This window comes from Mytilus californianus, unplaced genomic scaffold, assembly GCF_021869535.1.
Source record: "Mytilus californianus isolate M0D057914Y unplaced genomic scaffold, xbMytCali1.0.p SCAF_33, whole genome shotgun sequence".
Lineage (NCBI taxonomy): Eukaryota > Metazoa > Mollusca > Bivalvia > Mytilida > Mytilidae > Mytilus > Mytilus californianus.
The window spans coordinates 224,458-237,882 of record NW_026262683.1 but is presented as its reverse complement, the minus strand read 5'-3'; the positions used below and the strand labels follow the sequence as shown (position 1 = coordinate 237,882).

The window sequence follows — 13,425 nt, the reverse complement described above, 5'->3', positions numbered from 1 at the left end:
ATCTATGTTCAGTGGACCGTGAAATTGGGGTCAAAAATCTCATTTGGCATTAAAATTAGAAAGAACATATCATAAGGAACATGTGTACTAAGTTTCAAGTTGATTGGACTTCAACTTCATCAAAAACTACCTTGACCAAAAACTTTAACCTGAAGCGGGACAGACGGACGAACGAATGGACGGACGAACGGACAAACAGACCAAAAAACATAATGCCCCTAGGTGGGGCATAAAAAACAATCCCAGTTAAGTTACTACAATCCATTATAATGTCTATGTTTTAAGATACACGAAAACAATTATACCAAGTAGTCATCAGATTTATATATATATATATACCATTTACTACTCCAGAAATATAAGCCCTGTGTGGTGTCTAAGGATATATCCTTTACTTGTATATGTTGATAATTCCAGATATCTCAATCAAATCATACTATAGCCACCAAAATGTTTCTATGTAAAAACCTCCAACCCCCTTACTTTGTCATTTATGCAAAAACACCTTAAGATATAACAGTGCTTTTAGTAGCCATTTTGGTCATGAAGGCTTTCAATATATTATTATTATAGAGAGTATTTTGTCATTTCTTCAGTACAACTCCCTTGATATGACTTTTCTGGTAAGGTGTAAATGTATCATTTACACTTAGTCCTCTGTTTTTAGCCGTGAATTTTTTCAACAGAAAATGTCCTGTAAAGGCTGACAAGTCCTTGTTGTACAGCTTGCCATCTTCTAAATCATTAGAATCTCTGTCTCTTGTATATATAACAAACACATCAGCTGTAAACAAAAAAGAAAATAAATTTTGAATATTAAGTCACAGGGAGTAATTGAATTTGATCTTAGCTGAAAAGAAAAAAAAAAAAAAGAATGTATCTTTAAGCAGCGTTTTATTTTCATCCATCTACATAGGAATCAGGATGTGCCATGATTATTATTGGGGTTGACATTGTAATATTCTATGCATATTGATGTACTTGTAATGTACAGACAAAAAATTCTAAAATTGTTATTCGGTTAATATATAATACCAAACTCGTGTTTGTTTTTATATGAACTATGCAAAACTGTGTTAAGCCCATTTGAATATTGAACCCTCATGCCTTTGAAATCATAAAGGTAATGAAAAATGTGATGAATTAATTCGGCAAACCATATGACATTTTTTCAGCCTGTTTTAGTTTGCAGTAACAGTAATTAGTCCAAGCATGTATGTCATAAGCCTATCACAATCAAGCCTAAAATAAATATTGCTTGCAAGTAATGGTATCCGTCACTGGGCATATTTTTTGTGGCAGCAGTCCTTTTGAGCCAATGGCCATTTTTGAGATGTATCATTTGCGCGAAATATTATTTTTCAAAGGTATCAATTGTGCCAATATACGGAATTCATTTGCGCCAATTTACCTGTGCACATATTGATCATACAGAAAAATCAAATAAATGGGGAATGAGTCCATTGGACACAGATGATGCCCCTGCTTGCATATAACATTATAAAGGGACATAACATTTGGTTGAGGCAAACTGAAGTAAGAGAACGGAAAACAAAATTCATCAGTTTTTCCATTTGTAAAGGAACATAACTCTAGAATGGTAAAAGTGACGCCACCAAAATTCACATTTGATCTGTGTTTTGTGATAATAAGCATTGTGTATAAGATTCATAACATTTGGTTGAGGCAAACTAAAGTTAGAGAACGGAAACGAAACATTCAGCAATTTTTCCTTTTGTTAAGGGGCATAACGCTAGAATGGTAAAAGTGACGCCATCGAAATTCAAACTTGATCTGTATTTTGTGGTAATAAGCATTGTGTATAAGTTTCATAACATTTTGTTGAGGCAAACTAAAGAGAGAACGGAAACCAATTTTGGGACATACGTACGGACGTACGTACAGACGGACAAGGGAAAAACTTAATGCCCCCTCCGCTACGGCGGGGCATAAAAATATACTAAGATCGATTTGGCTATTTTATTAGGTTATTTTTGGTTATATAGCTCTTCAATTGTTTCGGTTCTTATAAATCCTTGGCTTTCAAATATTTGGCTTTGAGCGTTCCTGATGAAGGTAAATCCAGAAACTTACTTCGGACGCATGAAATTTATATAAGTTAAACGTGTTGTTTTCATTTTTTAAGTATTTTAATAAAAAAATTATTTTCTTCAATTATATACAATAAATGGATTCAGGAATGGACATTACATACCATTAGTATGATGCAGTTTGTCTGCTAAATTAAATGATTGTTACCGGAAAATGTTTTCTTTGCTTCAAGAATGTTGTGAAAGATGTAAATCTTAGAATTAATTTTACTACTATGCATGCTGATTTTGAAGAATTACCAATTCCAGCCTTTGATATAACTATGTTGTCTGACTGTAAATAATTTAATGTTTTCAAATGTAAATGATTTTAACCCCCTCCAGTGTAAAAGAGAGTCGAAGGATACCAAAGGGACATTCAAACTCACAAGTCGAAAAACAAACTGACAACGCCATGGGTAATAAAGAAAAAGACAAAACGACAAACAACAGTACACAAAACAACATAGAAAACAAAAGAAGGAGCAACACGAACCCCACCCAAAACTGGGGGTGATCTCAGGTGCTCCGTAAAGTGCTGGTCCCAAGCCCCGATAAAGGAGGAGAAAACGATTTTGAATAAGTGCAATCGTATACTTTATTTTTGGCGCAATTGATACTATGCATTTTTAAACTAGGGGCGCAAACGTAGCATTGGCGCAGAAGAACGAATTTTTGGCGCAAATGGATTTCTCCCTTTTTTGTAATGACTATATTTCATGTAGCACAATATACTGTGACAGTGTTAAGGCTATTTGATGTTACCACTCCTTAGTAAACAGAAATTACATTTCCAAACAAGAGTTTATATATGCCTGCATCACACTGTCCCGAAATTGACATCAGATGGACGCACGATATAATACTTTCCTCTTACCTCCCATTTTCATACAAGCCTTGACAGTAACTAATCTCTTTTCACCTTGTTCCTCAAGAATAATATTTGTCTCATTAAAATCAACAAATACAAAAATGAATTGACATCTTGGAATATTCAATACATCTGGATTAGTTTGTTCCAGTAGGAATGGTTTTATTTCAATTTCTTCCTGCTGAAATGCTGATGTTATTATTCTGTGATGTAAATCCTGTGTTTCTTCATGGAAACTAAGAATACAAATAGATTCTTCCAACTCATGTATTTCTATTTGGTCTAGTATAGTCCGTCTTTTTTGCTTAATCGGCTGAAATAAAAATTGATTTTATCAAATACAATTGATCAATAATGAAATTGCAATTTAAATGACAGTGAATTACCAAAACAATAAAAAACTAGAGGCTCTCAAGAGCCTGTGTCGCTCACCTGTATTTACTGATGCTTTGGAAATCGGGTAAAATAAGGTTAAAATCATATTTAATAGTATTAGATATTAGATATTATAATGATATCTAAGATAATAACAAAAAACTGCAAAATTTGTGTAAAATTACTAACTATGGGGCAGCAACCAAATTCGTCTGAAAATTTCAGGGCAGATAAATCTAAATCTGATGAACATTTTTGCCACCTGTCAGATTTGCTCTAAATGCTTTAGTTTCAGAGATATAAACCAAAAACTGCATTTTACCCCTATGTTCTATTTTTAACCAAGTCGGCCATGATGGTTAGAAGGCGGGGTCATCGGACAAATTTTTTAAACTAGATACCCTAATAATGATTATGGCCAAGTATGGTTAAATTTGTCTTAGTAGTTTCAGAGAAGAAGATTTTTGTAAAAGATTACAAAAATTTACAAAAAATTGTTAAAAATTGACTATTAAGGGGAATAACTCCTAAAGGGGTTGACTGACAATTTTGGTCGTAACAACTTATTTGTAGATCTTACTTTGCTGACATTATTGCTGTTTACAGTTTATCTCTATCTATAATAATATTCAAGATAATAACCAAAAACTGCAAAATTTCCTTAAAATTACCAATTCAGGGGCAGAAACCCACGACAGGTTGTCAGATTTGTCTGAAAATTTCAGGGCAGATAGATCTTGACCTGATAATCAGTTTTACCCTATGTCAGATTTACTCTTAATGCTTTGGTTTCAGAGATATAAGCCAAAATCTACATTTTACCCCTATGTTCTATTTTTAGCCATGGCGGCCATCTTGGTTGGTTGGCGAGGTCATCGGACACTAGATACCCTAATGATGATTGTGGCCAAGTTTGGTTAAATTTGGCCCAGTGGTTTCAGAGGAGAAGATTTTTGTAAAAAGCTAACGACGACGGACGACGACAACGACGACGACGGACGACGGACGACGGACGACGGACGACGGACGCCAAGTGATGAGAAAAGCTCACTTGGCCTTTCGGGCCAAGTGAGCTAAAAATACAAAATTTAGAAAAGTTCAATAATTATGATCGTATTTCAAAGGAAAAACATGCAATTGTACACTGTTACGATCACATGTCTACCATTTATACACCCTTTACTTAAATTATGCATACGTAAATCTGATCACTATGTCAACTACCATTGATCCAAAGTATACTCAAATATCATATTTGACATGATTATTTTTCACGCTACACTTACTTGAACTGGAGCCTGTGCACAGGAACTATTGTGTGTATCATGAATACCATCATGATTACTATCCTGACTACCATAAAAACCATGTCTCCATGGAAAAAACATGTATGCAATCAGAAAAAGTATCAATGTCCATAGGATCAGACCCACCAGTAGAAGAAACGGTTTCTGTAATACAAAAGATCATTTACATTTATCTTTATATCTACAGTTTGCTTAAATAATTGTTGTTAAGTAAAGAAAAACAGAAAGATTAACATTTGCATGTGATCTATTAGAAAAGAAAATCTAGAAAGAATTATCGAATTCTAGAGCAAGTTTACCAGTAACATAACTACCATTCATGAATAATATTTATAAACAACCAGAGAAACAGATATAACCAGAAAAGCTAAATGTTGACAAATAATCCATGATAAACTGTTATCACAGAGATATGTCTCGCCTTTTTGTAATTTTGATAATGAAAATGTTGAAATTCAAATACCATTGACTTATTATAAGTCGTTCCCTTTAAACAAACCTTAACATAAACATTAACTTGTAAACTATGTAAAAGTTTCAAAGTCAATGAACCATGATCAGGGGCGGGGCTATATAATCTCCATGGAAACCATACTTGCAAATGCCAATAAATTTGCATACCAAATATCATTGACTTAACATTAGCAGTTCATCTTAAACTGATCTAATCACAAACTAATACATGTAAAGTTAGCAAAAGTTTCAAAGTAAATAGACCATGACTGAGGGGGCGGGGCCAAATATTCTCCATGGAAATGAGATGTGCTAATGCTTATACAACTGAACACCAATTAACATTGGCCTACCACTAATGATTCCCCTTGAACTGACCTAATCACAAACTAATACATGTTAACTTAGCAAAATTTTCAAAGTCTATAGACCATGACTAAGGGGGCGGAGCCAAATAATCTTCATGGAAATGAGATATGCCAATGCTTATACAACTGCATACCAAATATCATTGACCTACCACTAGTGGTTCCCCATAAATTGACCTAATCACAAACTAATATATGTGAACTATGAAAAGTTTCACAGTCAATAGACCTTGACTGAGGGGGCAGGGCTAAATAATCTCCATGGTAATGAGATGTGCCAATGCTAATACAACTGCATACCAAATATCATTGACCTACCACTAGTGGTTCACCATGAACTAGACCTAATCACAAACTAATACATTGTTGACGCCGCCGCCACCGACGCCGGAAACAGCATACCTATGTCTCGCTTTTGACTCCGTCAAGGCGAGAAAAAAATGAGATCAGGGTAAGATGAGCTCCCGGCCGGATGAAAATTTAAACCTTATGATCGTTCCTCCTTACACCAAAAATATTTGACATATGAACCATTAATACAATGTCAGGGACAAAATACACACAAAGAACAGAGTAAATATATTTCTAAATATAAGGCATATGTTTACGATATATAATGTATATATGTCTTCTATACCTTCAGAAATATAGTTTACATAACTGCCTGACAAAAATAACTAGACATTAATGAGATGGGAGCCATCTCTTTGGGCCCCGCTGACCTTGAACTTTGACCTAGGAACTTGTACAAACATTATGACACACCCTCTGGTGTTGGTTAATATACATATATATCAAGTATAAAGTATGAAATTATAACGGTTCTCTAGATATAGAGCGGACACAATATATTACGGATGGACGGACAGACTGATCACTATAGGGCCCTAATAACAAAGTTACTGTAACAGTAATGAGTTACTTAATCCTTATTTAAAAAACATCTTATGAAGAAAAAAAAATTCCACTTCCCAACTAAAAATTCCCAACTATTAAACTTAATTAAATAGTGCGTTAAATTTTTTCCATTCCAATTCAGAAATATAAAAGATTTACTTATATTAAATCCTTGGATCAGTTCGATTATTTTAAAAATTATAATTATTTGTCGACCATTTTACTAAAAATAAAAGTTCCATCAAGAGAGCAAAAAACTAGATGTGTCGGAACGACACGAATGTACCCCCCCCCCCCCCCCCCTTCAAAAAAAGCTTGAAGCCATTTTTAGGAGTTGAAATTTGAGAATGAAAGTCAGTATAACTGTTATTTTAACAAAATGTTCAAAGTCCAAAGCTGTAATTTAAGCAAAAATCAACTGAGCGGAACCAAACGTAAACTCAACCTATCTGTAACTCATCATGGTACACTCACATACTAAAAATCAGCTCAATATGTGAAAGCGGTTAGAAAAAAGTCCATATAACTGTTATTTTCAACAATGTCCATTATTTTGGCAAAAATCAGCGGAGCGTAACCAAACGTATACTCGATCTGTTACTCATCATAGTAGACTCACATACTATAATCAGCTCAATATTTGAAGACATTCAGATAAAAGTCTGTAAAACTGGTATTTTCATTTTCAAAGCCCTAATTTCGGCAAAATAAGCAGAGCTGAACCAAACCTAAATTCATTCTATAACTCATCATATTATACCCACTTACTAAAAATCAGCCCAATATGTGAAAGGGTTCAGAAAAAAATCTGTATAACTGTTATTTTCACAAAATTTGCAAAGTCCAAAGCCATTGTTTCGGCAAAAAACAGCAGAGCGAAACCAAACGTTAACTCGATCTGTAACTCATCAAAGTAGACTCACATACTAACTAGAGGCTCTCAAATCCTGTGTCGCTCACCTGATTCTACTGTGGTTTTGAAGATCATGTAAAAATAGAATAAAATCATAACAGATACCCTAATAATTAAAAACCAATTGTTCAGAGAACAATTAAAGGTCTTTCGACAGTAATTTTTAAATTTATTGAAAAGAAGCTAGTTCGTGTTTACTCAAAGTTAAAATTGGCATCTTATCATCAGTTTCTTCATACTGATGCGATAAATAAGTGGTTTCTATATACTTCTGAGTGAAATAAGGGAGATAATTAGCTACTTCCGGTGAAGTAAATGTCACTTCCGGTCTCATATAATAGTTTCATTCACACTGATTCCAAAAATATATAGTTTCTATATACTTTTGCTTGTAAACCAGGAGATAATTGGCCACTTCCGGTTTATCGAAAGTCATTTCTAGTCTTCAGTGATAAGTTAATATATTAAAATTACAAAATATATGGATTTCGAGTACTTTTCCATGAAGAAAGTGCAAAAATGGCTACTTCCAGTTTTCTCAAGGTCACTTCCGGTTGTCATTTTCCAAGGTCATAGGTTATCCAACCTTTTGTAAAAGGTTATATGGCTTTTTAATGAACTAAGTTGAAGTAATAATCAATTAACCTTATAATTGGACATTACAGGGGCACTTACTCCTATAAGATGACATTAGATTGTTTCAGACCAAATGTAACATATGTTCATTACAATAAAGCAAACATTTTGCACTTGTTGTTCCATATATATCTTTAAAAGTGTTTTGAGAAAATGCAAAAACAAGGAAAAGTCAAAATTGAGAACTTGACCCTGACCTTTAACCTTGACCTCATTTTCTAAGTTAGGACCTAGGGACCTCAAATAAAAAAGATTCCAGGGTTATACGGTTAACGGTTTATGAGTTAAAAACACATCCCGACAAATTTATTTGGTAAAGGTAGATAAACTCCTTTAAAATTTCATTGAATCGCTTCGATCCAAATTAGTCAAAAATTCCTGAGGATGTAACGAACAATTAAGAAAAAGAATTTTGTCGATATCTTTTTTTGTTACGAAGGAGATGCACACACTTGATAAACAGTGAATAGGGAGATAACTCTTACAAAGAAAATTGTTCAGCTTAGAATGGGTGAAAATAAAAATCGAATAAACTGTATGATACTATATAAGAAATATCTTAGCGACATATTGCGAAACAAAAATTTTAGGCGATAACAAAATTTGGCGGAAGAAAAAAATAATAATACTCAGAACAAATACAATAGGTCTTTTCACAGATAAGTGGCAAGAGCTAATAATCAGAACAAATACAATAGGTCTTTCCACAGATAAGTGGAAAGACCTAATGATTGAGGCAAAATTTCGTTTAATATTGGCCCCGTAATTTAATCAAAAGCGGAAGACTTTTGTAAAGTTTAAAGAAATTACCAATAAATTCATTGAAATTGAAGAAAATGACTTTATAAGGAAAATAACTCCAACAAGATGTCAATTGACAATTTTGCTCATGTTGACTTATGTGTAGATCTTCTATGCTTGATATTTTTGCAGTTTACAGTACATCTCAATCTTTAAAGATACATGTATTAAGGTCTTCATCAACACCTCATAAGGAACATTTATGCCATGTTTGGTTTCATTCCATTCGGTGCTCCTCTAGAAGAAGCATTTGTATGTATTTCCAATAAGGTCTTATGTTAAACTAAGTCCCCTGTTGGCGGCCATCTTGGATGATGGTTCGGCTACAAAGTAACAACACTTGGTCAGCACCTCATTAGAAACATTCATGCCATGTTTGGTTTTATTCTATTCAGTGGTTTTCAAGAAGAAAACATTTGTATGTATTTCACATATGGTCCTTTGTCATACGCGGATCCAGGGGGGGGGGGCATGGAGGGCCCGGGCCCCCCCTTTTGTGGGAAAATTTGGTTGATTATATAGGGCCCCTTCTTAGGTCAGTCAGCGGGCCCCCACTTATGAAAAGTTCTGGATCCGCCACTGTATGTTGAACTTACTCCACCTGCTGACAGCCATCTTGGATGACAAATCAGCTACAAAGTAACGACACTTGGTCAGCACCTAAAAAAAACATTCATACCATGTTTGGTATCAATCCATTAAGCAGTTTTCTAGAAGAAGACATTTGTATATATTTCCAATAGGGTCCTTTGTTAAACTAAGTCCCCCGTTGGCAGCCATCTTGGTTGATGGATTTGCTACAAAGTAACAACACTTGGTCAGCACCTCATAAGGAACATTCATGCCATGTTTGGTTTCATTCCATTCAGTGGTTATTCAAAAGAAGACTTTTGTATGTATTTCACATAGAGTCCTTTGTTAAACTAAGTTCCCCGCTGGCAGCCATCTTGGAAGATTGATTGGCTACAAAGTAACAACACTTGGTCAGCACCTCAAAAGGAACATTCATGCCATGTTTGGTTTCATTCCATTCAGTGGTTCTCTAAAAGAAGACTTTTATATGTATTGTCCAAAGGGTCCTTTGTTAAACTAAGTTCCCCGCTGGCAGCCATCTTGGAAGATTGATTGACTACAAAGTAACAACACTTGGTCAGCACCTAATTAGGAACATTCATGCCAAGTTTGGTTTCATTCCATTTAGTGGTTCTCTAAAAGAAAACATTTGTGTGTATTTCCCTTAGGTCCTATGTTAAACTAAGTCCCCACTGGCAGCCATCTTGGATGATTGATCGCCTACAAAGTTACAACACTTCGTCAGCACCTCATAAGGAACATTCATGCAATGGTTTATTTCATTCCATTCAGTGGTTCTCTAAACATGCTAAAAGAAGACGTTTGTATGTATTTCCCATAGGGTCCTATGCTAAACTAAGTCCCTCTCTGGCGGCCATGTTTGGTTTCATTCCATTCAGTGGTTCTCTAAAAGAAGACATTTGTATGTATTGTCCATAGGGTCCTGTGTTAAATGAAGTCCCCCGCTGGCGGCCATCTTAAGATGTATGACCGCCTAAAAAGTTACAACACTTGGTCAGCACTTCATAAGGAACATTCATGCCATGATTTATTTCATTTTATTTAGTGGTTCTCTAAAAGAAGACATTTGTATGTATTTCCCATAGGGTCCTATGTTAAACGAAGTCACCCGCTGGCAGCCATTTTGGATTATGGATCGGCTTCAAAGTTACAACACTTGTTCATCTCCTCACAAGGAACATTCATGCCATGTTTGGTTTCATTCCATTCAGTGTTTCTTTAAAAGAAGACATTTAAAATTGAGAATGGAAATGGGGAATATGTCAAAGAGACAACAACACGACCAAAGAGCATATTTTTGTATGTATTGTCCATAGGGTCCTGTGTTAAACGAAGTCCCCCGCTGGCGGCCATCTTGGATGATAGATCAGCTACAAAGTAACAACATTTGGTCAGCACCTCATAAGGAACATTCATGCCATATTTGGTTTCATTCCATTCAGTGGTTCTCTAGAAGTTCAAAATGTAAAAAGTTAACGACGACGACAGACGCCAAGTGGTGAGAAAAGCTCACTTGGCACTTCGGGTCAGGTGAGCTAAAAATCAGCTCAATATGTGGAGGGGTTTAGAAAAAAATCTGTATAACTACTATTTTCACAAAATGTTCAAAGTCCAAAACTCGTAATGTTGGCAAAAATCAGCGGAGCGGAACCAAAGGTAAACTCGATCTTTAACTCATCATAGTAGACTCATATACTAAAAATCAGCTCATGTGAAGACATTTAGAAAAAAGTCCTTATAACTGTTAGTTGTGGAATGACGGAATGAGAGAATGGCGGGATGACGGATAAGGGTAAAACTATATGGCCCAGACAACTTTGTTAAGGGGGCATAAAAACAGCTTGATAAATTAGGTAAAACATTTTTACTTTTGTCTTTTTACTTGCATGCTATCTAAAACTATTGGCTCCAACAAGTCTTAAGCGCTCACCTATTATCAAAATGCAAGATTTAAATCATAAGTAATAGTGGCAATCATCTTTATTACAGTGAGGTAGTTTGATCAAGATCCCCTCAGTTATGTTCACTTATTTGTATATATCTTATCTTACTGATCATTTAAGCTATTTACAGTTTCTTTTTATTCATTATAATTCTCAAGGTAAAAACCAAAAATGCTAAAAATTTAGTAAAAATTGTCATTACATTGCAATTATTCCTCCTATAAGGAATTGATTTGAAATATCCCAAAACACAAATTGGCAATACGAATCTTTTATCAATTTCTGACATGTTGAATATGTGGAAGATCTTATTTTCTGAACATTTCTGTCTACCACAGTAAACAAATAGACCAAAGACTCAAATGCACTGGTTACATATAATGATTTTCAAACAATGAATAATGGTCTATATTCATGAAAGAATTGGTTGACCTACACAATGTGACTGTGTCTCAACTCACTAGAGACATAATTTCGCGGTTTTACATCTTTAGACATCAGAATAGTTGTCTGATCTGAAAATTTACCGATTGTGTCTTATTCCGGAATGTGACATTTTTAGTGTAGGTTCGCATGGCGTGCGACGCCTACTCTATCTCACTTCTTCTGCAGATTATGCAATTCCTTCAAATTTTGTGTTTTAGCTTAATTTGTAAAATCTTAATGAATTTATGTGAACATCGGTAAGCTACTGTTGCCTCAAATATATTATAAACTTTTAAATATATGTGTAACATAAAACTATAAAAAGACTAAGTTCAGTAGTCTGGGGAAATGGGAAAACATTATCAAACAATTTCATAATAGCAGATGCAATATTTATGTAATCGTTCTGTGAAGTATCAGGGATCTGGGTAAAAAAAAACTGTTAAAGAAATTGATAACACTAAACTGGTGTTATCTTTTGTACATTTGCTGAAATATTTCTAAATATGTCACTGAAGGCCAATTACTCCTAAAGGGGATTGCCTGGTGAAAGCCGGATCTTGAGTTATTTGTAGATCATGTCTATCTGTTGTTCAAAGTTTCCATCTGTCAATTGCAGTTTACAAGATTATACACAATGTTACATGGGTAAACATCATCACTTAAGGGCACCAACTCCTATATTTCAACTACTAGTATGTTGATTTTTTTTACATGTATAGATCTTGTCTTGCTGGTAATTTTTGCTATAATATATTTTTTTTCATCTTCAAATGATTTGCAAGGTACTACCTAAAAAACTGATTTTTTTTTCTTAAAAGTTTAAATTCAGGATCAATAACTCTAAAATTGGTAATTCGATTTTTTTGTTAAAATATAAGGGTAGATAGATCTTGTTCTAATGCTCATTTTATCTTGTCAGGTTGACTATGACTGCTTTAGGTTTAGATATCTGGGCCAAACAGTGCAGTTTTACCGCTGTGTTATATTTGTAAATTTTAAAGTTAACGATGGACAACAAAAGATAGGCAAAAGATACTAAATGGATATTCAAACTCATAAGTCGAAAACAAACTGCACCACCAAGACAAAAAAACGTAAAACGATTAAAAGACACAATATAATTATCAACAAACACAACATAGAAAACTAAACTAAAGAGTGAGCAGGGCGAACTCAGACGACAGGTGATCGCATACGCTCACATGGCATGGGTGGGCTAAAAAGAAAGTCAACACAAAGCTAAAAGATATTGCTGTTTGACTGTTATGTGTCAAGGTGTAGGGTTTTAATGAAAAATCGAACCTGGTATTTATACAACAACAACAGATGATTATTATAGCTACAGCTTCCTTATATGACATAATTGTGGTTTCTAAATTCTAATATCAGACGAAAGTCACATTTTTGCATTCATTTTTCTTGTTAGTAAAGCCCCAAATAATAATTCGAATCAAATCCCCAAGAAACAAGAAAGTTGAAATACCCCCCCCCCCCCCCCCTCCCCTAAAAAAAAGTTTAGACAAAATCAGAACGTTGATATGACTACCCTAGAATTATGGTCATCCCTGGACTTCCCCCATCCGGCAATTGAACCCATTCTAGAGGGTGTTCTATCTTTGGCTGATACAGGATGACGCTGTGTAGGTAGAGTGCCATATTACTCTCTTCACATTAAAGAACAGTTGCAACAACTCTTGGAAGGGTCATAAGTGGCTTGCTGAAAGTCAAATTTTCTTGTTCCTATCCAA

The 13,425-nt window shown here is 34.6% G+C and overlaps 1 protein-coding gene across 1 annotated transcript in view; it reads right to left on the bottom strand.

Moving 5' to 3' along the window:
* LOC127736564 (uncharacterized) overlaps nucleotides 1-13,425 on the bottom strand; it is a 100,694-nt gene continuing 87,269 nt past the window's right edge. Inside the window, exon 6 of the mRNA XM_052247144.1 lies at nucleotides 1-784. Coding sequence (XP_052103104.1) covers nucleotides 585-784 — 200 coding nt within the window. The 3' untranslated portion in view covers nucleotides 1-584. The remainder of the gene's footprint in view (nucleotides 785-13,425) is intronic.